Here is a 26,594-nt window from a genome sequence, read left to right on the forward strand (position 1 = left end):
CTTTAATGTCCGAAGGCTTGATGATGAAAATATCATCGTGTGGCAACGATGAGGCCTCGTTTTCCTTTTCATGGATCTGGCACTCCTCGATATTTCTACTCGGCATGAATGTATTAAACAGAGATTTCGTCATTGAAGCGTCTCCGAGAAAATCATTTTCAAACATAGAGGTTTGCAAGTTTTCGTTTATTTGCTGATAAGAAGGATGCGCTTTGGATGGCACGGCACATGCGGCGAAAAAGATCCAAACCACCCAAAGCATTGTTGCTTGATTCATGTAGCACTGCGAAAGGACAAATATAAGCACAGTGTTTGTTAGTGTTATGAATTGTGTTGATGGCAACAGCTTGATTCATCACCCAATTAAATCAGCTTTTAAAACTTTAATGGCCATACGATTTCCAAGGATAACCTTACTGCAACAGCAACCATCATCGCTTGGGCACGTGAACACAACAACATCACGAGCGCATATGGTTGCATTTTCATCCTCTTTAAAAGGTCACAAGCTTATATCGAGACCCTTTGCCAGTCTCCTTTTAGATCGCAGCCGCCGTTGCTGGGGCTCCTCGGCCACAAGCATCACTGCCACTGGAGTGGTGGATCAGCAAGACGGACGCCTACAGGCGCTCATTTCCGCCGGATTCAAGTCTGTAGATGCAAAGTATCTACTAAATACCCTTGAGAGGCTTTCCGAGGCGAAAGCAAAAGAAATCAGAGAGTCATATCTTACCAAAGATGAATACAACTCCATTTTGAAGGCGTACAATTCTGGAATCGATCGTTTCTTCATCGAAAATCAATCTGTGCAAAAGAACAGCGACGAATCGGTGCAGGAAGGCTATTCCAATCTTATTCAGCGATCCTCCGCCCTGAACTCTTCAATAATCGAAGAGATCAAAAGCTATGAATCAGGCATTCAACTGGACATAAATTTGGAAAAAAAGAAGCAGCAAGAATTCGTTTCAAAGCTCAACGCTCAAGCTTCAAATATCGACAAATACATGACCACATCCGTTGAGAATGTGCGCCAAAAACTCACCGGGCTCGAGCAGAGTGGAAAGTATGCCGTTTTTGGTAAGTGATTTCAAATTGATCAAATTTTAGTTTTCATCGGGACTGTCTCTGTAGTGTTTGCACTCTACTCGATGCTGTCCTTTTTTTTTGCCTAAAAGAATCTCTGACTTGCAACTCAGGCTGATGTCTGCTAACTTTCCAGCTACTTTCCATCCCACACCGGAGTGCAAGCATTATATCTATTGAAACATCAACTCTCGTGAGAAATATTTATCGTTTATTGAATTACTTTACGAACCAAATACCATATTTTAAATAAAACATATTCACACTAAGAAGGGATAACAAGTTAACATACGATGCTTGGCAAACAGCTTTTTAGGCCAAAATTAAATTCGGGCGAAATAAAAATAGCAGGGAGTAGTTTCGATCTACCGACCTCAGAGTTATGAGCCCTGCGCGCTTCCACTGCGCCACCCTGCTTCGGTGTGGCTACTTAATTTTAATTAATATTAATTAAAAATCCATTTAGTCAAGAAAATTTATAAACACTAGTAAATGCCCATAATCCAGCATCAATCTTTTGATGCCGAAAGAAGCAAATCATGTCCTCATCTTGAAGATGATGCTTCTTTAGATGTGGAAAAGCCCTCCACAATTATGCTCTATCCGGATTTAGCCAGGAGCGAATCTTTGGATAGTATCCTTTTGTTTTCGCACGATTCCAAAACTGGTTCATGGAAGTGCAATCTTATTTCATCTCCAACACATCCAGAAATTGCCCCGTTAAAGCTAAAAGAAACCAAGCCGATAAATGCTGGTTTAGAAGGGGGTTCACTATATTGTGATGCTCAATTTCCGGAGCGGGATGACCATCTTTGCTTAAAATCCCTTTCAGATGTCGAAATTTTTCCTCAACAGCCTTCGGAAACCCTTTCCTCATCGACAGTTAGCAAATTTTTTCCAAGATCCTTCAGCAAGAACGATCAAGTTATTTGCGAATTGCTTTTCTCAACAGATGTGGTTGATATTGGTATGGCATTCTCACGCGTAATGTTATTTAGAAAAGCTTCGTAATTTCTGCTGGAAGGGGATTCCATTTTCATATCGCTCTATCTGTTGGAAATATTTATTTGTAGTTTAAGCTCATTTATTTTAGGGGTATTTACCGCCAGCAAAGGCAAAGCAAAGGCCGAATATAAACCGCCGTCGCCGCGAATATTTTCAATCTGCGCGCTCCTTGGGAGTGTACCCGGAAATTAAGCCCAGCTTTGACATGGCTCTTTTCCACCAGATTGAAATCGACGTTCCTCGCACAATTCCCTCGGTATCGCTTTTTCGCGATCCAATAATCCAGGCAGTATGCGCGCCCCTCCTGTAATTGTTAGATTTTAACTCGAATTTTGTATTGTTGGTCGATCAGACACCCGTCTTCGGGCTATGTCCAGGGCTTAAATGACTTGCTTTCCCCGTTCATTGCAATTTTCCTTTCAGAATATTTGTGTGCATTTCCGATATTTCGAAACTCAAAGCGTATGAACAATAATGTGTTGGACTATCTTCTGCACCTCCCTGACCAATATATGCAGAATATTTCGACCGAAGAGCTAGAAGCTGTGGAGGCAGATGCATTCTGGTGTTTTTCTAAATTTCTGGACACCATCCACGATCGCTATACGTCTGGCCAGCCCGGTATTTGGCACCAAATCTCAAAGCTGGAAGATCTAATGGCGCGAATAGACCGTACTTGAATGTTTTATCTAATTCATGTAGCCTTCTTATTGTCGCACCTCAAGGAACAGGGCGTCGAGTTGAACCAGTTTGCTTTCCGATGGATAAATTGTCTGTTGATACGCGAATTGCCGTTTAGACTGGTAATTCGCCTGTGGGACACTTGCTTTGCAGAGGGAGAGGACGGATTTTTAAATTTTTATACATACATCACAGCATCCTTTTTCATGACATGGTCAAATAAGGTGAAAGGGCTCAACTTCCAGGTTTCCACTGCATCTACTTATTCCAGGATATCTTGCTATTGTTGCAAAACCTTCCCACAGGAAATTGGACCGATGAGCAGATTTCCGTGCTATGCTCCGAGGCGTTCATTCTGATGGAGCTATTTTCAAAAACAAAGGGCCACATCAAGTGTCAATCTGCTCCCTCCTCGCCTACGTGAAGCTTTGTAAATATGTAATTTTGTATTAAATTTTTTGGCATTTTAATTTTTCAATGGAGGATTTACCACCCTCTCGAATCTACATTGGGGGGTTGTCGACCTCTGTCACTGCTGCTGAAATTACGTCAAGATTGTCCGCATATGCGGATGTAAATAGCGTGGAAATCATCGATTCTTCCCTGCCCGGTATTCAGCCCATTAAGGTTACTTTTAGAGGTTTCTCGCGGATTTGGATATGTAAATTTATCCTTCAAAGACGCGTCCTGTTGGAAAAAATGTATTTCATTCTATTTGGTCAACTTGTATGTTTAGGCCTGTCGATTTACAATGGATCCATGTGGAAGGGGAAGAAAATTTTGATAGAAAAGGCCAGACCGGTTTCTTTTAAGCGCCCATCATGCGTGGATGAGCCCCCCCATCCCAATGAAAGGTTAAAAAAATCGGTACTCAAAAAGAAAAAATATGTTTTTCACTCCCCGCTCATACTAAGCTACCCCAAGGTTACAGACAAAAACTTTTCCGTTTACAAGGTTTGTCAAGGCGTGGCTTTTCCTTAATTTAGCATTGGAAACATGGGAGATATGGCCGTTCAGTCCGTTCAATGAAGCTTCGGTTTCCAGATAACACTATTCGAATCATTGATCCTTTGTCTCATAAAAATGCATTGGAAAAGCTTTTTGGCTCCGAAAAGCCAAAGCCTTACCACCTGCTCGCGTGGAAAATAGACGACTTTGCAAAAGGCCGAGATTCGCAAACTCTGCTTTTTTCTAGCGAAAATGAGCTTGTCCCTCAAGTAGGTCAAGCTTTAACCGATGAACAGCAGATCCCTTCTCTTGAAGACCAACCCCATATTAATAAGGACTCAATGCCCAACTCCAATTCAATTGGACACCTTTTTGATCCATTGCTTTTTAAAGAAGGAAGTAATGGCTTTATGGCATTTCTAAATTTAGGTCTTTTCTCGGCAATTGCAGAATCCAGTTCTGCGGCCCCAGTAGAAACCCCATCATCTTGCACTGAAGCCTTGTCATCTTCTGATGTGGCGAAACAATCTTCTTCGCCCAATACTTTAGCAACTGCTGGATCCCGAAGTTTATGTTCGGCCCTTGAAGAATGGATAGGATCAATGCCTGTTGCTCCTGCATTTGCATTTAACCCATTTGAACGGCTTCATCAAAATACGTCTTCCAGGTTGTACTTTTGTCGGTTAGAAGGGAATGTGAATGGTAAAGTTGATGATCAAAGCGTCAATGATCAAAGCGTCAACGATCAAAATTGGGTCTCACAAAAGGAAACTCTGATGCAGGATTTCAAGGATGTCAGAAGATTGCTCCTAGCCAAAAAAAATAAAAGGTTTAAATATTGAGATTTATTAGTCGTCTGCGGAAGAAAGTATCTTTGCTCTCTTCATCACCGAATCACTAGAGGGATCATAGGGATGATCCTTAGAAGGAAGCTCAATGACGACAGGAAATATCTCCTTATGCGAATCGACGGTCTGCCGAATCATATTTGCAATTTTCTGGTTTATAAGCAGGATGGAAATGTCCTTTTTTTGCAAAAACGACCGGAAGACTTCGTCAACTACGCTTGGCTGTGTTTCTAAAATAACTCCAATTGTAAATACTGGATGTAACGGTAAAAAAATTTGCAGAATCCACATGATCTCTGTTGCCAATCCCTGCCAGCAAAAGGCCTGTAATGCAATCCTTAACATAAGCATAGCAAAGTATACCTCGTCACCGATGGCATATATCAATGACCTGTCTTTCAGATCAACCATTAAAAATTTCAAAAATTTAAATATGCGTCCCTTGAAATTTATATTTTACCTCTGAATTACTCACCTATCACTATTGCTAGTGTTATGTTCAAAATGCAGCTCTGTAATTCCAATCTTTTATTGCAGCGATACAGCTTTTCTCTCAAATACAGAGATACCCACCACTTGCCAGAATTGAAATTTGAAACATCACTGCCAAGTAAATAAAGTTTAAGGGTTTGTTATGGTGAAATTTATAAATTTTACTTTTTGCATTTGATCATGTCTTCTTCGAAATCTCTCCTGTCCGTGTCCTCAGCTGCCTCCCTCCTCTCTGATGGCCGCTCGAAAAAGGACTCCAATAACCCGATCAACCAACTCATCGCCTTCTACAAGGACAGCGTACGATTTATCAACAGATGCCACAAACCTGATGAAAAGGGTTCCGATCATGTTAATTTATCCTTTAGAATACATTAAAATTGCCAAAGTGGTCCTGATCGGCTTTCTGATTATGGGCTTCCTTTCTTTTTTTGTAAAGTTAATTCATATGCCCATCAACAACATTATAGTGTATGTAAAACTTGGTTGCTAATTTTTTAGTGGAGCTTAAAGCCGAAACTAGACGCCTTTTTTCCAATAAAATTATGGATCTTTACGAGTGTTTTTAATTTTACTTAATTTCCCGCTGCCATGTTGAGAGATGATGTGCAACGAGAAATGGTTGCTGGAGCTGTCTCGGGAATGATATCCAGAACTGCAATTTCTCCGCTCGATGTTATAAAAATCAGACTGCAGGTTTCCTACCCTTCGTACTGAGATATTTAGCTGCAACCAATGGGTTCTCGTGTTGTTTATAACAATTTTCTTCAAACAATTTGGAAAATCTCCACGAAAGAATCGATTTTTGTAGGCAAAATATTTTAACACCAGGCATTGTGGAAGGGAAACTTGATGGGGACGCTTTACTATTCCACCTATGCGGCGATTAGCTTTACGTCTTTTTCATTTTTGTCGAAAGAACTGCACATCGTAATGTTGTTATACTCTCAGAAATAGGACACCTTTTCTAGCGGATGTATTTCGGGTCTTTTATCGACTTTTGCTACCTATCCCATGGATCTTCTCCGGACCAGACTCGTTATTTTGAAGCACCAAAGGAAAATTTTGATTCCCGAATTGATAGGCCTTGCTAGAGAAGGTTTCGGCTCCTTTTATAGGGGGCTTTTCCCGTCTTTGCTTTCAGTAATGCCGCAAAGTGGACTAAACTTTGCAATCTTTACGACCATTTCCCAATTTCGGGAAGGCAATGATTCTTTTGTTGCAGGCCTTCTAGCCGGAGGTCTTTCCAAGCTTGCCGTCCTTCCTTTGGATCATGTAAAAAGAAGATGTCAAGTCAGCTCATCATCAAGTCTCATTTTAGGTTTATAACTGCAAAGTTTCCTCGATTATCTATGAATCGTTGTTTGCCTTTAGTTCTGGAAACAATCCGATATCAGCACTGATGTGTCTGTACCGCCAAGGACATGTCAGAATCCTATTTAGAGGTGCTTTTCCGGCGATATTAAAATCGTCCATAGCATCGGGTGTCATTTTCTATACTCATGCCATGGTGACAAAAATATTGTCAAAAGTTTGAATATGTGCGCAGACAAACACACACACCCCGCCAAACCATACGCTTTATTTCCACTAAAAATGACCGTTTATTTCTAGATTCCACATAGCATGTATGCATGCAATGGCTTTCTTATTTTTTCTTTTGATGTACGCTTTTTTGAGCAATTTTCCTTTTGAAAAAGGAAACAGCCAAGCCGAAAAAGCCAAGGAAAATCACTAATAACAGAAAGGTCTGGGTATCATATAAAGAATCGGGTGCAGAGACTATCTGAATAATCTCCTTATATGCAATAGAATGGTATACGACTTCTTTATGTCTATCAGTGAATTCGACGAGCAAAATTAATCCCATAGAAGGCGCTTCAAAATCGGGGATGAACTCAAGGATTAAGGATGCCGTTTCTAAACTGGAAACAGACGTCCATTGCCTTTGAAAGGAAATATTGCGAACAGAACGACTAAAGTCTGGCGTGGTTATGAAACCAGAAACCCCAAGAACATGCAAAGGCTCGAACCAGTAGTTCTTCAGTCCCAAAACAAAGCGGTTTGGAAGCCCGGCAACGATCTTATGAAATGGGCCCTTGGAGTTGATGGCACTTGCTTTTGTAAACAATTCTGGCGAAAGGCTCAAAAAGCTGCCAATTTGAGAGGTATCCTCCGTTGGGTACAAATAGGAATAAGTCTTTTTTAAATAGTCCTCAATTGCTATATTTTGGTCAGTGCGGCTTTCGGAAAAAAGAGTTCCATCATCTGCGATAGAAGACTTGCTACTTGTGGCCGAAGTTTTGAAAGTGTAGAAAATCAACGCAAAAGCAACAAGCAAAAAGAGTGCTTTCATGGCGGATGGTTGGACTTGATTAAAAATTAGCTTTTAATCAAAAGCAAATTGTAAACGAGTAAAAGTATTTAAAAACATTGGCATTCAAGTGCAATTTATTCGATAATCGGGCTACAGGGTTAACTAACCATTGATAAGTCTGATCGTCTCGTCCTTGATCAAGGTTTCCATATTTCTTCTGATTGCAGAATTTGTAAATGGCAACACAATCGGGTACATCCTGGGATGCTTATCAGATTTAACGCGAAGAGTGATATCATTGACATTAACTTTAATGCCAGTCAACAGAATGCCCCAGAACGACGAGGAGGATGGTTGGGAAATTATTGGGGAGCCTAATATTTCAGGCACGCCCAGCTCCAAGATAATAGAAATTCCCCTTTTTTTCAATGCATCCTTTCTTTTCTTTCTTCCCATTTCAATGTCCAATCTTCCGCCATCGGCAAACGCCTTCTTTTTAAATCCAAGAGTGAACCATCTTGATTTGTACTTGTAAAAGTAACGAGCATCGCGAAGGAGAAGGTTGGAAATGTCCAAATTGACAATCCATCTTGTAACTGGCTCAGAGTCCGCTGCCACAGCTGGAATTCGATTCAAACCGGGAGTCCATGGTTCAATAACGGACTCTTTTGACCATTTATCCTTTTTTGGATATATCTTGGAAATCGATTGCAATGCAATATCCCAACTTCCAACCAGGGACTCGATGTTATCAATCCAGCCTTGAAACTTTTTTTGTCTCAGTTCAATCCTTGGAATAGGCCCTTTGAATGCACGCTTAAACCAGAACGGGAAAAGAAGCATCGGAAATTGCCAAGCCAGTTCTTTCAAATACCGCGGAAGCTCGAAGAAGATATAATTTGACCATTCTTTGGCTCTCGTAAGCGTGGTATAAATGTTGAACTCTGAAAAATCTATGCGCTTTGGGATAGGTGGGATTCTAGCTGATAGCTCTTCTTTTCCCTTTTTGAATTGCTCGCGGAATCTCTTTATCCAATTTTGTAGCCATGGATCCATATACAAAGAAGAAATCTCTTTGAAAAGAGATTTCCCTTCATTAATGAGTGTAGATCCGTTATCAAACCATTCTTCATTCGATAGATTGTGTTCATCCAGTAGAAAGCTAGCCCCAGAAATCACCCACCTGATAATCAGATTGAAAGTGTCCATATGGTTTGGACCGACAATGTCTTCCAACAGCCCGAGAAAAGAAACCATCAGCTCAATAAGCTCTTTTGGAACTTTTTCTACAAGAACCGTAAATGGAGAAACGATTCCTTGCAAAACGTTTTTTAGCAGATTAAGAAACTTGTCAAATTCCCTTCTTGTTTCAATATCGAACTGATTTATAGCCAACTTTACATTGTATAGAGCTTCTGCATCGAAAGCTAAATGTTCAGGCGTCGGTTCTTCTGGTCGTGGGGAAGGAATTGATTCAACAACTTTTTTTGGCTCAGACTCGGAACTGGCCACTTGCATAATACCCTCCACCTCGTCAAATAAAGACTGCACTTGCTCCGAAATCGGTGATATAATTTCGGGGGCTTGATTTTCAAAAGGCTCAACGACCCAATGGACAACTTTGGCATCTTTTGAGCTAGCAGCAGTAGATTTCGCCTCGTGGTTTCCCTCATTTATTGTGGAAGCAACGATCTTAATGATATGGGGCGCTAATTTGGTAAATGCGACAGAAACTTTCAAGAAATTTGGCATTTGTTCTTTTAAAGCAAGGTTCGTTTCGGGCCTTTTAAGGGACGTCTGAAACACCTTCTTTCGGCCAGAAAAAACGATCCTAGGATCTTTTTGCGAAGACACAGAAAATACTTCCGTTTCCTTCTTTGACTTTGATAGAATATCAATATTCAAAAGTGGGAGCAGAAAGGCCAAGCTTCTGAATAGTGCCTGAAGATTTTCTCTGTGGTTTTTTTCCGTAATAAAAGAAGCCCAAAAGTCGAGTAGCAGGTTCCATGTATCTGCGAACAAGATCACCTAACAGATAATAAACCAAAAGTTACTTCCGGTGAAATCTTTCGTTCAATTGATGCCAAAGATTGGATTTTGGCCTTTTTGGTCAAATATAAGATATCAGAATTTGACAACCCAAGGATAGAAAATGGGCCTTCTTCCAGCGTAGATTGGATAAGAAAATACAAGCGCGGTAGCGCAGGAGCACCTGTAGCATATTCCATCACTGATGTTGGGCTTTTTTGTAGCGAACACCACCATCATACTGGGATATATTTTATCAGCATGAGAAAGTTTACTTTGAAGATGCCTGCTGAAGGTTAAAAAAATATCATTGGTTCCTGATTTTGACAAATGTCCTTTCTTTTTTAATTGATTTAATAATCGAAATCCCCCACTTTTGCGATATGGCTGTATTTATTTACCTTCTGATATACACTGCCATCCTATCTAGTTTTGTGTCGTCGCTTAATCTCCGTAGCCTTAAGACCCTTGATGCCGATACTCTAAGAACATACAAATGCAGCAAAGATATTCAACCAAGCCATTTGATAGCAGATTATAGCATGCTTGCAAAAATTGGATCCGGAACCTTTGGAGATGTTTTTTTGGTAAACTACACAAGCTGCAATTGCATCTTTGCCTTGAAGTGCTACAAAAAAAGATCTGACGACTACTCTCGAGAAATTTATTTTGGCCGGATTTTAAGCGACGTGTTTATCCAGGCCTTGCAAAGTGTTGAAATTTCTGGAAAATATCCGGAATATCGGCATGCAATCGTTTTTGAATGGATTCCATACACGATTACAGATTTCCTGAATCTTCCAAGCGTCCAAGATGTGATACCTGACCTGATGCCATCGATAATTCTTTCCCTTTGCCAAGGATTAGTTGAAATCCATGAAATGGGTATATGCCACTTGGACATAAAGCCGGGGAATATTTTAATTGACGCCGATTTTACGCCAAGTGGGGAGCTCTGTTATTGTAAACCGATATTTATCGACTTGGGGATGATGTCTTACCTATCGCCTCCTGAAGAGCTCAACTCGTATGCGATCCCATCAAGATCGCTGACGCGATTGGGGACCAAAGTATATAGGCCCATTGAGCTTTATTTACCGCTTACAAAGGATAGGCTTACCACCACCTTGGATATATGGTCGTTTGGGCTGACTTTTTTTGCATTATGCTCTAATTCACGATCGATTTTTCACCCTTTGGTAAAATCGAATCAGACCGATTTAATCCCACTATTTATGTTCCGAATGTTTTCCCCATCTTCGCTCCCTCAAAATGTTTGCGATCCTTTTGGGTTTAAAGGAAGGATTCCATCCGACCATTCATGGCCATCCATTGCGTCTGAAAAATGGCACAAAGAACTCGTGCAAAATTACACCCAGTTGTTTTTGGCTGATAACCCTTCATATAATGTTACATTCGGCCTTTCAATTATTAAGGACATTCGTTCCCTCGCATTATCTGTACAAAACCGCTTTGGCAAGGAAGTCTTTTTAATACTAAAGGGATTCCTAAGAATACATCCTGCATCTAGAATGACCGCGAAGGAAGCAGTATTTAGATTAAAGCAATTAGAAAATGGTCGACTTTTTGATCAAAACGCCATCAGTGACGCTGAAATGAATGAATCTTCGAGTTAAGGGCTTTATGCCGTCAATTTTTTGAGCTTCATTACCGACATCATCGATTACAAACCCGATCCTTGCTCTTTTCGCTGGCTCTTTATTTAATACCTAATAAACATTGGTAATCCATTTTAACAAGAAGGTAGGTTTAAACTTTAGCAAGGCCCTACATGATGGTAAAACGGTGTCGTTTCAAACATGGATGCCTTGTAGCGAAAGACCGCTCATTTATTGCAAGAAAGCTGCGAAAGTTTCCAGACTGTTTTTTGGATCGATTTGGCCGCGGTTCCTCGAAGCGAATTGGCTTCAAGATCGATTACCCCTTCAATTGTGCATCCTCCAGGAGTCGACACAAGATCCTTGATAATGGATGGATGGTATCCTTCAGATATCAATTGCGCTGTACCTGCCACCATTTGGGCCACAATCTCGTACGCGAGCACACGAGAAAGCCCACAAGAAACAGCACCATCGGCCAGTCCTTCTAAAAAGATGCTAGCAAATGCAGGTGCCGATGCCCCAATGGCCGTGGCTGCGTCAAACTCAGCATTGGTTTTGACCCAAAATATGGCCCCAGATGGCTTTAGCAGCTTTTCTATTAACACCGAGTCTCGCGACGACTTTGGATCTTCCTGTTCGGAATGCATGATAAATAGGCCAGTAGATGCAAATGAAGAAGCGCGACAAGTTATGGATGGCATGCACCTAACAAATGAAGCCGCATTTGGGAACAGTTCGCTCAGTTTACAAATGGAGATCCCAGCACATATGCTGATAAGCGTACCAAAGAATTCAAAGCTTTTTGGTGCGGATTTTGAGATATCCGAAATCTGATGTGGTCTCACACAAAGAAAAATTAAATTTGCAACGCAAAGAATCTCGTCATTTGAGGTAAACGTAACGGCATTTACAAATCTAGGGTCTGATTGAAGCTTTTTGGAGGAGACCTCGCTGGATGTGCTCGCAAAAAGATGAATCTCCATCGATGCAATTAAAGGTGCGGCTTTGATAAACGCAGCCAGAAGCATCTGGCCCATCTTTCCTGCACCGATGACGCCTATTTTGATGTTTGTTGATGCCATGGAATGTTGCAAATAAATGCAATTTGCGGTCGAAATTTTCAACCAGATTTCGTACTCTCCATGCGGAAAGTCTTTTTCCTGCTGATTGATGGCCTTTCTGACAACTCATACCTTGATGGCTGTGAAAATGGGCTTGACTATAAAACACCCATGCAAATGGCAAAAACACCGACCTTGGATGCATTGGCATCGTCTGGCGCCCTTTGCGGCATAATGGATCCTGTTGCTCCTGGAATCGCGTGTGGCTCGGACACTGCGCACTTGAGCATTTTTGGATACGATCCGTATACGTATCGGATCTTTTTGACTAGCATACTAGAGTATATAAAGGTCGAGGGGCATTTGAATCCATTGGCGCCGGTATTGATCTTGCCCCGGGCGATATTGCATTCAAGGTAATTGCTGTGGCCGCTAACTTTAGTGCAATTTTGCTACACTAAGGGAGGCGGATCAAATGATCACATCTCGCCGGGTGGAGGCAAATTTCGACGAGCTTGGTCCTTACTTGTGTGAGTATTTGCAGCATAACTTGTAAAGCCGCTTTGTTGTTATTTCTTAGGTGTATCATTCTCGACTTATACTTGTAGAAATTTTCACCCGGACTTTCCAAACCACAAGATTACGTTCAAGTATGCTATGGAGCACCGGTAGGTTGTTGTTCCTTTATTTAAGACTGGGCATTTCAATCTCAGGGCCTTCTCTTTCAGACAAAATTAGCGGGACCGATCCTCTAAAGGAAAAGTAACTTTGCAATCGCTTGCGATTTCCCTAGTTTTCCGCTATTAGTTTGTGTGCCGACAGCGACAGGTGACCAAGACGCCGAATTTACTTGCAAGGTAATGGTTTGCTTCTAGTTGAAAGTTGGTCAACTGCATTTCTGTATCGATAACCCGATTGTTGAAGGAGCTCCCGTTAAATGAAGAGAGGCGCAAAGATGGGTTACCACCGCTAAATGTGGTGTTGTTTCGCGGCGCAGCAAGTATATGTGTAATGCCCCCGTTCCCTTTTCCGGGCTTCATGATAGCACCGACGTGCATCATTTCCGGAATTGGGCGTTCCATTGCCCTGGGTATGGTATTTGCACCCGCCTAATTAGCGTAGATATTATAAAAGTCCCAGGTGCCACCGGCGACTACCATTCAAACCTTCACTTAAAGGTCACTACGGCAATGAAAACATTGCTCGAAAAATCTGGCAACCGCTATCAGTTTGCGTTTGTACATATCAAGGCTGTGGATCACGCTGGCCATGACGGTGATCTTCAAAAGAAGGTAGTTGCATGCGATGTCCTTCGTTTTGATAGATTTTTTTCATCGAGCAAACTGACAAAGCACTTGCTGCTGCTCTGACGCTCGTTGCCGATGGCGCGCAAACAGAAGAGGTACCACACAAAACACCAGCTGATCGATATAGATTCTTGTTTGCGTTACCGGAGACCATTCTACTCCCACCTCACTTTGTGACCATTCTAACGAGCCGGTCCCCATTTTACTGGCCCTATTGAAAGGCCCATCAATGGTTTCCTTAGTTAGCGATGCACGCTTCGTGGTCCCTTCGTTTGACGAGATATCATGTCCAGGGGGCGCTTTGGGGAGATTTTCGGGGCGCAAATTGCTGCCATTGATTGAACAACTTGCCAAAATTTAGCCTGCTTCAATTGGCGGTGAGGTGACCCGCATGTCGGGCTCTTTAAACTTTATTGGTAATAAATAAAATGAAAATCATTTTGTTTTCCCACTGCCATGCCAATTTCAGTTACACTTCAAAGGAGCCTGGATGATGCCATTGCGGCAGAAAACTTTTACGAAGCCCATCAAATTTACTTGACCATAATCAATAGGCTTATAAAGCAAGCAAGCTATGATGAGGCTGCAACCGTGATCTCTCAAGGGGCCAAATGGCTTTTTGAATCCGGCCAATCCAAAAGCGCCCTTGACTTGGCATCAAAGCTTTTTGAAATGCTCAAGGAACCTTGGCTGGATGTAGAATATGCAGAAAGAATCAAAACAGTCCTTTCGACGCTCCCTTTGAACCATTCCGGTGTTCGTGCTCTTGTCGCCCAGCTCTTCAAGTAGTCGATGTTTTGAGATGTTAACCGTAGAATGTCCAAAAACAACGCAAAAGTTCACATGTGTATTGGAGATTTGAGCATGGATGCCTCATCTAATGGTGACACTTGCCGATTTTTATTGCTAGTTGACCATGAATTTGCGTCCCTACATTATGGAGAAGCAGGGCCGTGCGCCCTTGCTCGGCATATCAGTTGCATTGAAAAGGCATTCGAAGATAATGTCGTTGTGGGCGCGACAACGCTTTGCCAGGCCATCTTGAGGTTTGCACCTGCACGTTAAGCGTAGAATTTTATGCCATAAAAACGGCACCTCTCATGCCTATGAGTTATGCTCTGGTGTCATCAAACCAATCTTTTTCACCGCCCTCAACAGTGTCGAGCACAAGTGTCGCATTTCATTTGTCGAGCGTATTCCCTGCACAATGCGCTCAAATGCCGCCAGTGCTGCGTACGAACTGGCCGCCTTTGAACACGATGAATCGACAAATACGGAATCTGATCGATCCGTTGCGGCATTGTTGAATTTTTCGCAGCTTGTTATATTTGTGGCGACGCGTAGCGACCCTAGGGTTGGCTTTGAAAAGCTGCGTGCTCACTATTTTAGTGGGCTTTCGGACGAACTGAAGGGCCTATATACTAAGGTTGAAACCCGATATTTAGCTTCCATTTCCTCGTCGACATCTTCCACGGCAGCTGGCCCAGGCCAACCAAGAGCACCCAATTTTGCCAACATAATATCAAATGTTATTGGCAGAATGCTCCACCCAGGCCCATCCACTTCGGTATCCGCTGCAACACCGAGAAGTCAAAACGAAGGGTCTGATCCAGATCTGGACTAATTTTAAGACTCCAGAATTTTATAAATATCGCAAACACAAACAAGGTTCCTTTTATTGTGCACAACAAGCCACACGATGTGGATAAATTGCAACCAGAGAAGCCTTATTTTTAATTTTGAAAGCTATAAACATTAGTGTGTTTGAATTTAAGTTTAAAATCCATGCCCCCCAACCCCAAGCTCTTTGTTCTGATGGTGGCATTTCTTCTAATCTCAATCCACTCCATGCAAGGGGCATTGGGTAAGAGCTCTGAAGAAATTTTGGACGGTTATTCATTAGGAAATCCTTTTATCCTGCTTAAGCTTGAAGTTTCTTCATTGTATGTTTTTGCTGGTTATATTTTAGAAACAAAAAAACCCGCATTCTTCCCTCTTTGCCGTACAAGGATTCCGTCGAATTGATGCATCCTGACATCGCAAACATTGAAAGTGATGCAACTATTTTTGTTTTTGATATCAAAGACGTACATTTACCGCTTTGTTACAAATAGTTTGGCCGTGATAGCCTGATGTCCAGTAGCAATGGCTACTTTATGAACTCGCTGAGGGTATAAAGACGTCCTTACTTTTAGAGCCAAGCGGCAAAATCGTCCCTTTATATTGGCACTACTTCAATGCTGAACGTCGAAAAGTGCATTTCCGGAATTGTGCAGACACTTGAAGACAAATATTCTCCATCGAACACAAATGGGGATCTATATTTCCGCCTTGTCCGTGAAAACTACACCGCCGAAAGTAATGTGTCAAGTGCCTAATTTTGTAGCTTTTCCTCCTATATCAAAGTTAGAGGAAATGCTCGATGCAGAGGCCACTGAGCGTCCCTTAAGGGTTGTAAAGATTTCGCTTGAAGATCTTTCTAAAGCCAGCTCTTTTTTCATGTCCATCATTGGGCCTCTTTGGAAGCTATCAAGCTTGCACATTTATGTTATAGTTACGAACCTCGCAAATCCACCAAAAGTGTGTCCAAATGCTCTCAAAAATATTGCCTTGTTCGCGTCACAGACGTTCGGGGCATCCCTCAACCCATTAGTCAATCTTGACATTCGCCTGTCGCAAAATTCGTTCTCAGGACAAGAATCGTTTTTCGACCAGTACTCTATCTTCAATCCGGCCATTTTCATGGGTCTGATGACCATTCTGCTGTTCCTGTTTTTTATTGCATTTATCCTGTTCTTTATTCTTCAAATCAGAGCCCCCACGTACTATGGAAGTATGGTACGCAAAAAGAATCAATAGTCCCTAAAAGTACAGTAAATATATCTTAGTTTTAAGTTAACATTTATCAATTACCACACACCAGGCTTGATAGATAAGGATTCTATATTGTAAATACCGCTAAAAGCCTATTGATATTTGATTTTTAGCTAGAGTTTATGCAAGCGCTGCAGATGGCTGCTTGAACAAAGTAGATCACTATGTAAATGAGTATGAAACGACTGCTCAAAAATAACTGAATTGCTAGTCCTAAAGATAAAATCGCCAAATTTATAACTGAAAAGAAATTATTTCCCATCAGATAACTTGAAATAGTCACACACAATACCTCGGTACATGTTATAAAATTTGAATATAAGACCAATAGCAAGAACGTCAGAAGGATATACTGAGATAAGAAATTCATAACTACTACGTATTGTATAAGTGTATATTTCGTCAATGCTTGATGTGGCTAAGTAGCAATCTTTGATGCCATTCGAAAGGAAATGGACAAATCAAATTCTCGAGTTTTGGTGCGATTCCAATTTACGGTTCGATCCATTGCACATTAAAATTGAAATTAAAATTTATTCCTCAGTATCGCCAAATTTCGGGTGTAAATGCTGATTAATTCGTCCCAAGTAAGGACCTTGTTCTACCGATTCTCTGAGTTCTTGTGTAATTGCGCCATATGCACGGGATATTTTTTCGTTAAACCTTTTGTTTCTTTCATTGATGTAGGTGACGTCCGCGTCGGGGTTGAATCGCTTCTTCTTGGAGAAAGTGGAGCGCTTCTCAATTTGTTCATATACATCTTCCACCATTTTGGAAACATTTTCTCGAGTCGGTGTAAATGTCGTAAATGGGTCTATTGTATCTGTGGGTGTTTGTTGTCTGTACAGAGCAAAGTCCGGCTTTAAGTTTGCAACGAGCTTGTCATATTTCCGTTTAGCAAGATCGCCATAATCTGAAAAAAGCAGAAAATACTTACCTGCATATTCGGGGTTCTTTCTTTCGGCTTTCCTCCGTAAATGGTCCTTCCAACTGTCCGATTCTTCAATCGAATATTGATGCGACCTGATACGCTCATAGGAGACATTGGCTTTTTGGGCATCTCGTTTGGCCTTGATGGTTGAAAACTTTTGATGTTTCCTCGCCAAACGGGCAACAAGCCGAGGATTATTTTTTTGACGACCGATGTCTTCCTTCTTGACTTCTTCTAGATTGCAGGCCTGGGCATTTTCCTATGCACTTTAAAACGCATCAAATACCCTCTGGATTTTCAGATTTTGAAACCGCTCCAGCCTAGATGAAAGGGTCAAAGTATAATCCTCGCCGGCTGGTGATGCACCCTGCATTAGGAGGAAAAAATGAAAATAAAATTTAATTTTTGACGCCAATTTTTAATGATGTCCACAATTTCAAAAAAGAGTTTCGAGAAATCGTTCCGTTCATTCATTCAGCGTGTTCATCCAGACAAGTTTGTGTCGCAGCCGCAAGGCGTTTTCGTCAGAAACACAAAAGTTGTGCAAATCATGAATGTGTTGAATGGCGAAGTGATGGCTATGCTCGAACATGCATCTTCAAAGTTTTCAACTGCCGATTTATTGCAGAACATTCATTCGTTGCTGCCTCCATTCTCATGGTCTATTTATGTCGCCGAAAATGCGGATATGCCGATGAAACTTTCGATAGCCGATGTGTCTCTCTCAAATACTATGGATGAGAATTTTACAATTGGGGCACAATTGGAGAAGGCCCTCTCGTGCCATGGTGCCATAAAATTGGATTTTTTGTTGTTTATTTGCAAAAAGGTTTTTCAGAGGTCCAGTGTGGATTCTTCGCTATTGTCTGCATTTCCAAATCTTTCCATGCAGAATTCGGCCAATAGAAATGTTGAAAACATCGAGTCTAGAGTTACATTTTCAAATATCTTTTACAAAGTTTGTAGACAGCAAGATTATGACGTTTGTCAAACTTTGCTTGGAAGGCTATCTAAATCTTCAGACCACGCCTGGATATTATCTGAAAATATAGATACACCGAGTCAGGTCTTAGCGCGAAAGCCAAAATTTACAGATTCTGCTGCCAAGGGTCCGGAGCTACAAATGGTTTCTCAGCTACGGGGCTATAAAAGGCCTCGCTCTCATTCTGAGTATAGAAAATATTGTGATATGGCGTTTCAAGATATCGAATTCTTTCTTAAGCAAGCCAACCAAAATTAGGCTGCGCTATTTTCGGTAATCCAATCAGCTGTGTGTCCAAAATTGGCAAAAGTCCATCATTTTAACTTTTATTTACGTGTGTAATGAGAGGTTTCTCTCCCCCAAAAGACCAGTAGCTGTATGTTTATCGTTTTTGAAATCAGGTGTCATTCGCTTTTTCCAGAACAAATACTGAAAAATAGTAATGGGAGCTGAGAAGGTTCCATTCCTCCAGCTCATCCACCCATTCCAGGAGAGATATCCTTTTCTTTTCGTCTTTTGAAATGTATTTTTCATAGGCCTCTCTCATGGTAAAGGCGTTCAAAACTTTCCAATCAATCGATCGCAAGGAACCCTCGAATTTAGAGCGGCCAGAAAGCAAGAGCTCGTTAACAAGGTAAATCGAACTACTTTCCAGGTTTTTTATCATCATCATTCCAAACGGGTCAGAGAACGAGCTTGGATCGAGCGTTATAAAATAGGATCTGCCTTTGTGTAATGTAACTCCAAAAAGCCCATTGGGAGATTGCGCCGCTTTGGGATGCTCTTGCTTGAGAGGCGAAGATTCATTTATATCGATGGATGGGCTTTTCAAAGTGGACGAAAACCACTCGAGAATGCGGAGCGTTGGCTTTTCTCTGAGATATATTAAAACGACCTCTGTTATTACAAGAGTAGGAATCGCAGGGTCGAATCCCTCTTTTAAAAGCGAAGGGGCTATATGCTCGATGAACTGGTTCAAGTCTCCAGAAATTGGGATGTATCCTTTTTATGTTAGCAACCAAATGTGTCTTACTTGATGTTGAATTTTGCGCGCTACATTTGGACTCGAAATCTTTTCCAAGACGCTCCAACTTGGAGGTAATGATTTCCTGGAAATCAATGTCAAAAAAGGAGAGCGAGCCAATGTGTTCTTCCTAAATATCAGCAAATCCAAGCAACAATACATGCAGGCGCAGCCATTGCGTATCCCACCCGCATCCCAAATTAACAATCTGACAGGGAAGTGGCCCATTGCAGGACAAAAATTCCCTAACAATTTGGTCAAAAAAAGACGCCCGCACAAATGCACCTAAAATTGAGCTGTTCAGAAGCAAACCTCTATTGAAAATCGGTAATTTGCATTGAAAGGATGAAAGGGCATCCTCCGGAATAAACTTGTGGATATACCCATCACGAAGATAGCCCTTCTTGACTGCAGACCTACAAACGTTAGCGATTGGCCTATCCATACAGCCGTGCAAGCGCAGATTCAATGTCGGTATGGTAAATTCCGGCGGCCAGGCTGCATCTTGCAGTGTCTTGATGGTCCCTCATCTGTAAAAATATAATTTGCAAACTTGGGCATTATAAATCAACCATCAAATGAAAAACCTGTTGGAATAGTCAACAAATTACTGAAATTGGCCAATCACACCCAAATTTATTTATACCAAACACATAGCCTGGGGCTGGCCAATCGTACCTTAATGCTAGCAAAAAGACAGGAGTAAAAATACAATTTGGTTGGCCCGTTGATTGGTGTCCATGTAAATTGGCAAGCCCAATCGCAAAAACTTGTGCTACCGTTCTTTGGTGCATGTGCAATTAATGTTTTATTTTCCTGTCTCAATTGTGGAGGCTGGATATAAAATGAAATGAAATGAAATAAACTCACTTTTATGCCTTGTTTGACAGTTGATAAAGAATCCTATTTATCCATGCTCACAAACGGATTCTACATAAGCACAGGGTCAACGACGCATACCTCTCAATGATGGCAATGAGATGTCTTCTTTTGAGCCTTATGGTTCTCCTATCGCTTTTCCTTGTAAACAATGCTGAAGGAAATGATACAGAATCCTCCTCCTCCTCCATTTATTCAGAAGTGGAGCTAGAAGGGGGTCTTACAGCCGAGTTTTCATTCTCATATACATCGGCTGAACGAATGTTGGCCTTGATGAAGGCCAATTTTGGCGAATACCTCGAACGTCTTCCCTTTTTTTTGCAGAAATATGATGGCCCGATGTCACAAGCTGCCAGGATGGCTCTCTATTGGAACAAAATAGATGACCTCCATTCATATTATCAGGAACCCGTGCATGATGTAGATTTTTCTAGAGTCTCCGCGCTCTTCCCTCCGCAAAAACCTCTTTACTCCCATTATTCGGTTTTCATCTCACCAGAGACATGTGGTAAATTGGATCTTTTGGAATGGGTACAAGCCGGAGGAACCGCTTCGTTTTTGGTAAATTCGCTGACCCCTTTGCCGCTCGGGATTCTTTACCGGAGCCCAAACTCTGAAAAAACACCATTATCTTCCAAGACCTCGCATCGCTTGGAAAAATCTTCCCTTTTGCATGTTGGGAAGATTCCCCCTGTGTCCAAAAAACTTTTAAGAGACTTTGAAAAAAAATTGTCTATTTTCAGTAAATGTTATGCCGTGATCCTTTCTAAAGCAGACCTGTCCCAGATCACTGGCACATTCTTTTCATTTTCAGAGCTGGATGCCCCGCTTTTATCTGGATTGAGATTTTCAAACTTAATCCAACTTTCTCATTCTTCGAAAGAAAGCGTTTCTTATTTTCTCCGAGGCGATAATGAATATGTTCGGTCTTGGCTGCCGAGAGATTTTTGGCGATCAATACGTCCTCAAAATTCGAAAGATAACGAGAAATACTCGGATTTCGAAATTGTAAACCAGTGGGTTGGCACCCATTACTTTGATCTGGAACATAGCTTTTTCGCTAAAGGATTTAGAATTGATACGCTCATTCAGGCACGACGGACAGGGTTTATTCTTCATCGAGCATTAAACGAATTTGTATGGGGCGTTGATAAGTTGCCGAGGTATCCAGGAAACTATTCGACCACGTTCATCACGCTCATTGAGACAATAATGGTGGAGCAGATTTTTCTCAAATTTGGCGTCCTGCCTTCGGCAGAGGAGATCGAGACTAGCCCAGAGCTAGCCTTTAAGATTCTTTTCCGTATTTCTGGCGCAGAACAACATTTTTTCGACCTGCTTGTTGGCGGAAAAACATTGGCCAACCTGAGAAGAGGCGATTTGCCGCCTTTGGAGCCAACAGTTAGAAGGATCTGTGTCGAGCATCTCACTATGGTCCCCGGGTGGCCCTACTTACTGGAACGGCTCCAACTTTCTTTGGATAATTTTTCGTGGAAATCGATTCCTGAAAACTGGTTTTCTACGCTTTCTCAAGATAAATTATACCCCCTCTATGATGGCGGATCTTGGATGGTTACAAGAGCCCTAAAAACATTCGTCGAGCCAGCTTGGATGGCATTTCAGAGAACTCGCCATTTTTTCACCTTTATCACGGTGAATTCTTTTTCTATGCTTAATCCGGTTCAGCAATTGGACCTGATACTCCATCCTGATGCTAAAGAAAACCTATACCCCCTTGTGATTGCCAGCTTAGAAGCCGATAGATTCAGACTGCTTTATGGACATGCTGCATCTTTGGGAGTATTATCGAGATTTAAAGAATTAACGCAAATGCACCATCAACACCTAATTAAAGAACTGGAGAAAGAGCTGGAGGCTTTGAAGCTTCAGCTACAAGGGGTTGATTTGCTTGACAAGCACGTTAAAGAGAAAATCTCGAATTTAGAATGATAAATAAACGAGTTGATACCGATGCGGTTCTTTATACAACGTTCTTGTCCTGGTCATTACGGCACCATTGAATAGTGACCGATGGACTTGCGAGTATCAATACGAAAGCTTTATTTCAATCGAGTTGAAGTGTATTATAGGCCCGCACCTAATTGCAACTCCAATAAATCCCCGGTATGAAGCTCCAAAATTTATATGGCAAGCGTGTAGCCGTCGCTTAAAGCGTTTCTTGGTTGTTATTCCGCCCATCTTTTTCAGAAGCTTTGATTCAGTGGAGGATTTCGTTCTTACTTGCACAAAGTATTTGCGGATAGAAAGCCAATGCCCATTGAGAGCGTACCGTCAAAGATTTTCGGAACGGCTCTTAATATTTTGTTGGCCATTGCGCCCAGAAACTTGCTATCAAAATATCGGGGTAATCTATGGAGTTTTATGCAGCGCAGCTTTAGTTTTGCGGATTGGCGGCCTTACATTGAAAACAAAGCGGATGCAAGTAATTACAGTGCCGCATTTTCACGATGTTGTGCTGCTTTGAACTTGGCCCTATTCTTTGATTTTTCTTTCCAAAAAGCCCGCCCATCAAGTCTTTGCTTCGTTGATATCTGTGCCATCCGCAATCGGCCCTTTAACTTTTCAATTATCCATACCACAGACTTTGTTTTTTCGCATTTAAAAGAGAATATACGAGTAACTTGTAGGGTTAGCATTGGAGCAGAGCTATTGGTGGTAACTGATCATGTACCCGAGCGAGATTCTATATTTTAATTTTGAATTGCAATAATGCCGGTGTTGAGGGCTGTTCTTTTGGCGTCTGCAATAAAAGGTTAGCACGCTCGTATTTAGGCTTTTAGATTTCATCAAATCTGTATTTTTGATATCTCACTTATCAGACACGATTTGCTTGGAATGGTGGCCTCGGAAGGTACTGCATCGCTTATTTACATCATCCAGTTCCAATTGGCCTCGACAATTGACAATTTTTCTGCTTTCATACTGTGCTCTTTTCATTGCGACAGCAATGGATATGTTGCTGAGTACGATCTGGATAATCTTTCTCCTTTGAATTATGCCTACAAAAAGTTCCCCTTTGTCATTCGACTGTCGACAAAAGTAACTGTATTTTCTTTCTCGGTTTTTAGTCGCTGTTGGATGCATTGCAAGTCAGACAGCATTCGGCCACCGTGCTTACAATCTCGTTTGATACGTTGCTTACGGTTCCAGCTTTGACTCTTGAACTGCAATGCACGTCTTCACTCTTCAAAAGGGCATCGCTGTTCATTGAGGATTTTGGAATTACCCCAAAGCATGCTTCTGAAAGACGTCCACTCTGTGCATTCCCTTTGTGTCTTGAAATGGAGCACCCTTCAGATTTGAACGAATGGCTTACCCCTCTGATTGCGACATCTGAAAATGACTGTCACTCCATTCGTTGCTCTTGCTCCTCTGAAAACTCGACACTTGTTCTGGAGATACCGGAAACTGAGACAAGAATAGAGGTCCGAAATTTGACGATCATCTCTGAAAGTGGTGACCAGTCGATCGATTTTTTAATGGCAACTCAAGCTTGCAAGGTATGGGGGTCCTTTTATCGTAGTTCTTATGCCTGCTTTCTCGCCAACTTTCGAACCGGCTGCTTACGCTACATTTTGGGCAATCTTTGGAGTATTTTTTATACATGACTTACTATTTTAGACCGATGGTTCTGATTTCAACGCCCTCCCCCTGTTCCTCTTCTGCCTCGTGCCACGTGAAGGTTGTTATTGCTACATATCCTGTTGAATATGAAGCTCTCGCATTTAAAACTAATGTCAGCATATCATCGGGGCTTTTGTTGCACACAAACGGCGATGTATTGACAAATCCAACTATATCTCGATCATCGATTGATGCTTTTAATGCCGATCCGACGCTTGATTTATCAGATATCAGCCCCCTTTCTGCTGAAAGCACACCCACAAATCCATGGGATATGTCACAATCCCCCCTATCCACCGCATGTCCGCGCGCTAAAAAACAAAAGAAATCTTCGGAATTTTCTTTCACATCATTTAGCAATGAAGACTACATTCCATCGACGCCTCCAAATTTGAGATAAATTTGTAAAGATTGGGCGTTGTTCTCTTTTTCCAAATCGCCATATCGTGTTGTTTCTGGCCCCGGTGGCCCACCAAATTGCTGCCCAGCTTTATCAGAATTATCGAGGTTTGCTTTGGCGGTATTCTTCCCATCTTCACTTTCAAGCTTTTTTAAACTTATGATGGAGGTTCTTTCATCCTAAAAAATGATCCTCCTGTTGGGATTAACTATGCTGTGACGTTACGTGGTTTCGAACCGCGGATCCCATTAAATTCTAAATAAAATCAAGAGCAATCCAACACGTGTGCCGGTATAGATTGGGCCTAACCCTGGCTTTTATTTGATAAATTTAAATTTCTGCATCAATTTTACAAAATTTAATATGACCAGAGGTAGGTCATTGGAAAGCTCTCCTCGCTCCCTTCCCAGATCGTGTTCTAGGGAAAGCGTGTGCTCCTTGTTATCGTCTTCATCTTCTTTTTCAGACTCTCCAGAAAGAAATAATCCCATGGATATCGTTGTAAAGGGATTAACTAGAAATGTTAACACAGAGCATTTAAGGGATATCTTTTCCTCTTTTGGGATAATAAATTGTATCAAAATCGATGATGGCGACCGAGAATGGAGATATAAAAGAAGCGGAGTTATAAACTTTAGCAGCGAGAAGGCTGCTGCTCTGTCTATCGAATGCATGGATGGGGGTCAGATCGATGGCATGGATATCGAGGTCGCATATTTGCGCAAGGGGCCTGAAAATGACGACTTTGCCCCTCGAAGATCATTATCGTCTAAATCTGCATTTTCTAAACGAAGATTGTCTCCCGGCCCTCGGCATAACAGAGGCACTCCCCATAGGCCGTCTATTGTTGAATATCGGAGGCCCTCGGCCACACCGCGGCCCCTTGGCATGGACAGTCGTCGCCAAGATGGTTCAGGTTCCAATTATATAAATTAATGCATAAACTGTCATCTTTATTTGCAATCGCCATCAAGAAACCAAAACCTTCACTGAAAGAGCCAAACAGGAGATAGATATCCACAGGCTGCAGCGATCACCAATCCTAGACCCTTTCCATATAAATGCCCATATTCCATATTCCTTTCTATTTCCAATAAACGTTGAAGCATATGATGTTATGTAGGAACACGTTGCAATAAGGAGCATGATAACTACCAGAAGAGATTGAAAGTTGAAGATGGCACTCATTAAATTTAAAATTTAAATCGCCTTCGTGCTAAATATCATCGATATGCAGGGGCATTTTTGCAAACCAAACCATTCCATCAACATAGCATATGTAGCATACATCGGTGCTCCATGAGGTAAAGGTCAAATGCGCTAGCACTAAACTTGGCAGTGCGTTTAATTTTTTTATTTCGGCTTTTTTAAAATGAAAAAGAGGAGAATTCAAAATTTCGACCTTCGGCCAGGAGATACCGGCATTATGCTCACGTGCTTTAAAGGCAGGGAGCACACCATCTCCGGCGAGCTTATGAATATAATATCAATCGAATGTGAAGACCAATGTGGGGATGACGAACAAAAGCCCGACGTGACATCCTCATTTAGTGATGCCTTTGACAACGAGTTAAAATCGCTTGGATCGCAAAAGAAAGGATCTTATTCGCTTGCTGGAATGGGTGATGTCAAGTGTATAATCTTTGCAAAGCCCACAAACCAAAATGAGCCCTCCAAAAAGCAACTACCCTTGGAGTTGACATTGAGAATCTGGGAGAGAGCTTTAAACACCGGTGTAAAGCATTCGAGGTACCAATATGCTGGCTGATCGCACTCTTAGACACGGGCAACGATTGGTGCCTATAGAACTAAGCTGCAGGGCTTCCCCGGACGCACTGATGGCCATTTGGCCGAAATTTACAGAGCTACATCCCGACATTTTTGGGGGCAGATCAAGTGGCGACCAGTCGCTGGGCATTATAATGGTTTGAATTTGTTCCCCCTATTTCTAGTACGCAGTGGTGGTCGAGAAACGGCTAAACGATACCATTTCCAAAGACTCCATAAAGGAAATCATTGCCTCGCTCATGGCCAGCCATCATGGTCCCAATATGGAAAGGTTCGTGGTTGACTTGAAAAAGCCCAAGCTTACAATCATGGTTCAGATCATAAAGGGCTTTCTGGGGATTTCTGGAATATTCAATTTTCCAGACACCTACAAATCCGGCAACATTCAATTGCTGGCCGACGCCTATCGGGCAAGTAAAATTGCAACTTAAATTGATGATTCAATAAATTTTAATTGCAGATTGCAATTATTTCTTCAAATTCCTGCTATGCTCTCCTCTTCGATGAATGGGACAACTTCAAGTTCAGGGCCCCTGCCCATTGGCGGAGAGCGCATCTCTGGAAGCGCTGTCAGAGCACAAAATGGTTGGCATTTTAATGATTAACTTTTCCACTAGTTACCGCCGTGCAGTCTCTTGCTAATATTTTGAAATCTAGCCTTGGCCCGGTCGGTCTTGAT

At 41.8% G+C, this 26,594-nt stretch overlaps 21 protein-coding genes across 21 annotated transcripts; 15 read left to right on the plus strand and 6 right to left on the minus strand.

The window, feature by feature from the left end:
- Positions 1-386: 386 nt before the first annotated feature.
- Positions 387-1,085, plus strand: DI09_47p10 (uncharacterized protein; the record flags this gene model as incomplete). The annotated part of the gene is made up of 1 exon (XM_013382020.1): positions 387-1,085. The coding sequence occupies one exon, from the start codon at positions 387-389 to the stop codon at positions 1,083-1,085; it is 699 nt and encodes a 232-aa protein (XP_013237474.1).
- A 490-nt stretch (positions 1,086-1,575) lies between these two features.
- DI09_47p20 (uncharacterized protein) lies at positions 1,576-3,193 on the plus strand (the record flags this gene model as incomplete). The annotated part of the gene is given in 6 exon segments (XM_013382021.1): positions 1,576-2,067; positions 2,087-2,155; positions 2,177-2,394; positions 2,441-2,760; positions 2,791-2,993; positions 3,041-3,193. 6 exon segments carry the CDS (start codon positions 1,576-1,578, stop codon positions 3,191-3,193), a joined length of 1,455 nt encoding a protein of 484 aa, XP_013237475.1.
- A 53-nt stretch (positions 3,194-3,246) lies between these two features.
- On the plus strand, positions 3,247-4,559 carry DI09_47p30 (uncharacterized protein; the record flags this gene model as incomplete). The annotated part of the gene is made up of 2 exons (XM_013382022.1): positions 3,247-3,495; positions 3,756-4,559. 2 exons carry the CDS (start codon positions 3,247-3,249, stop codon positions 4,557-4,559), a joined length of 1,053 nt encoding a protein of 350 aa, XP_013237476.1.
- Positions 4,560-4,565: 6 nt separating this feature from the next.
- Positions 4,566-4,976, minus strand: DI09_47p40 (subunit F of V-type proton ATPase; the record flags this gene model as incomplete). The annotated part of the gene is made up of 1 exon (XM_013382023.1): positions 4,566-4,976. The coding sequence occupies one exon, from the start codon at positions 4,974-4,976 to the stop codon at positions 4,566-4,568; it is 411 nt and encodes a 136-aa protein (XP_013237477.1).
- Positions 4,977-5,237: 261 nt separating this feature from the next.
- On the plus strand, positions 5,238-6,386 carry DI09_47p50 (uncharacterized protein; the record flags this gene model as incomplete). The annotated part of the gene is made up of 2 exons (XM_013382024.1): positions 5,238-5,408; positions 6,015-6,386. The coding sequence occupies 2 exons, from the start codon at positions 5,238-5,240 to the stop codon at positions 6,384-6,386; spliced, it is 543 nt and encodes a 180-aa protein (XP_013237478.1).
- Positions 6,387-6,705: 319 nt separating this feature from the next.
- On the minus strand, positions 6,706-9,602 carry DI09_47p60 (putative signal sequence receptor alpha chain protein; the record flags this gene model as incomplete). The annotated part of the gene is made up of 3 exons (XM_013382025.1): positions 6,706-7,427; positions 7,542-9,255; positions 9,429-9,602. The coding sequence occupies 3 exons, from the start codon at positions 9,600-9,602 to the stop codon at positions 6,706-6,708; spliced, it is 2,610 nt and encodes an 869-aa protein (XP_013237479.1).
- Positions 9,603-9,785: 183 nt separating this feature from the next.
- DI09_47p70 (uncharacterized protein) lies at positions 9,786-11,039 on the plus strand (the record flags this gene model as incomplete). Its single annotated transcript, XM_013382026.1, has 1 exon — positions 9,786-11,039. The coding sequence occupies one exon, from the start codon at positions 9,786-9,788 to the stop codon at positions 11,037-11,039; it is 1,254 nt and encodes a 417-aa protein (XP_013237480.1).
- Positions 11,040-11,248: 209 nt separating this feature from the next.
- Positions 11,249-12,106, minus strand: DI09_47p80 (Pyrroline-5-carboxylate reductase; the record flags this gene model as incomplete). Its single annotated transcript, XM_013382027.1, has 1 exon — positions 11,249-12,106. The coding sequence occupies one exon, from the start codon at positions 12,104-12,106 to the stop codon at positions 11,249-11,251; it is 858 nt and encodes a 285-aa protein (XP_013237481.1).
- Positions 12,107-12,109: 3 nt separating this feature from the next.
- On the plus strand, positions 12,110-13,753 carry DI09_47p90 (uncharacterized protein; the record flags this gene model as incomplete). The annotated part of the gene is made up of 9 exons (XM_013382028.1): positions 12,110-12,501; positions 12,548-12,637; positions 12,694-12,753; positions 12,779-12,847; positions 12,879-12,942; positions 12,968-13,175; positions 13,220-13,377; positions 13,410-13,487; positions 13,520-13,753. 9 exons carry the CDS (start codon positions 12,110-12,112, stop codon positions 13,751-13,753), a joined length of 1,353 nt encoding a protein of 450 aa, XP_013237482.1.
- Positions 13,754-13,848: 95 nt separating this feature from the next.
- DI09_47p100 (uncharacterized protein) lies at positions 13,849-14,181 on the plus strand (the record flags this gene model as incomplete). The annotated part of the gene is made up of 1 exon (XM_013382005.1): positions 13,849-14,181. The coding sequence occupies one exon, from the start codon at positions 13,849-13,851 to the stop codon at positions 14,179-14,181; it is 333 nt and encodes a 110-aa protein (XP_013237459.1).
- Positions 14,182-14,208: 27 nt separating this feature from the next.
- DI09_47p110 (uncharacterized protein) lies at positions 14,209-15,016 on the plus strand (the record flags this gene model as incomplete). The annotated part of the gene is made up of 2 exons (XM_013382006.1): positions 14,209-14,438; positions 14,551-15,016. 2 exons carry the CDS (start codon positions 14,209-14,211, stop codon positions 15,014-15,016), a joined length of 696 nt encoding a protein of 231 aa, XP_013237460.1.
- A 224-nt stretch (positions 15,017-15,240) lies between these two features.
- On the plus strand, positions 15,241-15,506 carry DI09_47p120 (uncharacterized protein; the record flags this gene model as incomplete). The annotated part of the gene is made up of 2 exons (XM_013382007.1): positions 15,241-15,335; positions 15,362-15,506. The coding sequence occupies 2 exons, from the start codon at positions 15,241-15,243 to the stop codon at positions 15,504-15,506; spliced, it is 240 nt and encodes a 79-aa protein (XP_013237461.1).
- Positions 15,507-15,758: 252 nt separating this feature from the next.
- On the minus strand, positions 15,759-16,151 carry DI09_47p130 (uncharacterized protein; the record flags this gene model as incomplete). The annotated part of the gene is made up of 2 exons (XM_013382008.1): positions 15,759-15,918; positions 15,955-16,151. The coding sequence occupies 2 exons, from the start codon at positions 16,149-16,151 to the stop codon at positions 15,759-15,761; spliced, it is 357 nt and encodes a 118-aa protein (XP_013237462.1).
- A 648-nt stretch (positions 16,152-16,799) lies between these two features.
- On the minus strand, positions 16,800-17,570 carry DI09_47p140 (uncharacterized protein; the record flags this gene model as incomplete). Its single annotated transcript, XM_013382009.1, has 2 exons — positions 16,800-17,444; positions 17,484-17,570. 2 exons carry the CDS (start codon positions 17,568-17,570, stop codon positions 16,800-16,802), a joined length of 732 nt encoding a protein of 243 aa, XP_013237463.1.
- Positions 17,571-17,621: 51 nt separating this feature from the next.
- Positions 17,622-18,437, plus strand: DI09_47p150 (uncharacterized protein; the record flags this gene model as incomplete). The annotated part of the gene is made up of 1 exon (XM_013382010.1): positions 17,622-18,437. The coding sequence occupies one exon, from the start codon at positions 17,622-17,624 to the stop codon at positions 18,435-18,437; it is 816 nt and encodes a 271-aa protein (XP_013237464.1).
- A 139-nt stretch (positions 18,438-18,576) lies between these two features.
- On the minus strand, positions 18,577-19,997 carry DI09_47p160 (uncharacterized protein; the record flags this gene model as incomplete). Its single annotated transcript, XM_013382011.1, has 5 exons — positions 18,577-19,181; positions 19,213-19,333; positions 19,417-19,448; positions 19,516-19,619; positions 19,882-19,997. The coding sequence occupies 5 exons, from the start codon at positions 19,995-19,997 to the stop codon at positions 18,577-18,579; spliced, it is 978 nt and encodes a 325-aa protein (XP_013237465.1).
- A 205-nt stretch (positions 19,998-20,202) lies between these two features.
- DI09_47p170 (uncharacterized protein) lies at positions 20,203-22,032 on the plus strand (the record flags this gene model as incomplete). Its single annotated transcript, XM_013382012.1, has 1 exon — positions 20,203-22,032. One exon carries the CDS (start codon positions 20,203-20,205, stop codon positions 22,030-22,032), a length of 1,830 nt encoding a protein of 609 aa, XP_013237466.1.
- Positions 22,033-22,113: 81 nt separating this feature from the next.
- On the plus strand, positions 22,114-24,127 carry DI09_47p180 (uncharacterized protein; the record flags this gene model as incomplete). The annotated part of the gene is made up of 3 exons (XM_013382013.1): positions 22,114-22,206; positions 23,172-23,611; positions 23,725-24,127. The coding sequence occupies 3 exons, from the start codon at positions 22,114-22,116 to the stop codon at positions 24,125-24,127; spliced, it is 936 nt and encodes a 311-aa protein (XP_013237467.1).
- A 363-nt stretch (positions 24,128-24,490) lies between these two features.
- DI09_47p190 (RNA recognition motif RNP 1) lies at positions 24,491-25,063 on the plus strand (the record flags this gene model as incomplete). The annotated part of the gene is made up of 1 exon (XM_013382014.1): positions 24,491-25,063. The coding sequence occupies one exon, from the start codon at positions 24,491-24,493 to the stop codon at positions 25,061-25,063; it is 573 nt and encodes a 190-aa protein (XP_013237468.1).
- A 436-nt stretch (positions 25,064-25,499) lies between these two features.
- On the plus strand, positions 25,500-25,895 carry DI09_47p200 (uncharacterized protein; the record flags this gene model as incomplete). Its single annotated transcript, XM_013382015.1, has 1 exon — positions 25,500-25,895. One exon carries the CDS (start codon positions 25,500-25,502, stop codon positions 25,893-25,895), a length of 396 nt encoding a protein of 131 aa, XP_013237469.1.
- A 328-nt stretch (positions 25,896-26,223) lies between these two features.
- DI09_47p210 (uncharacterized protein) lies at positions 26,224-26,557 on the plus strand (the record flags this gene model as incomplete). The annotated part of the gene is made up of 2 exons (XM_013382016.1): positions 26,224-26,329; positions 26,439-26,557. 2 exons carry the CDS (start codon positions 26,224-26,226, stop codon positions 26,555-26,557), a joined length of 225 nt encoding a protein of 74 aa, XP_013237470.1.
- Positions 26,558-26,594: the final 37 nt, after the last annotated feature.

Source organism: Mitosporidium daphniae, assembly GCF_000760515.2.
Source record: "Mitosporidium daphniae strain UGP3 chromosome Unknown contig-47, whole genome shotgun sequence".
Lineage (NCBI taxonomy): Eukaryota > Fungi > Microsporidia > Mitosporidium > Mitosporidium daphniae.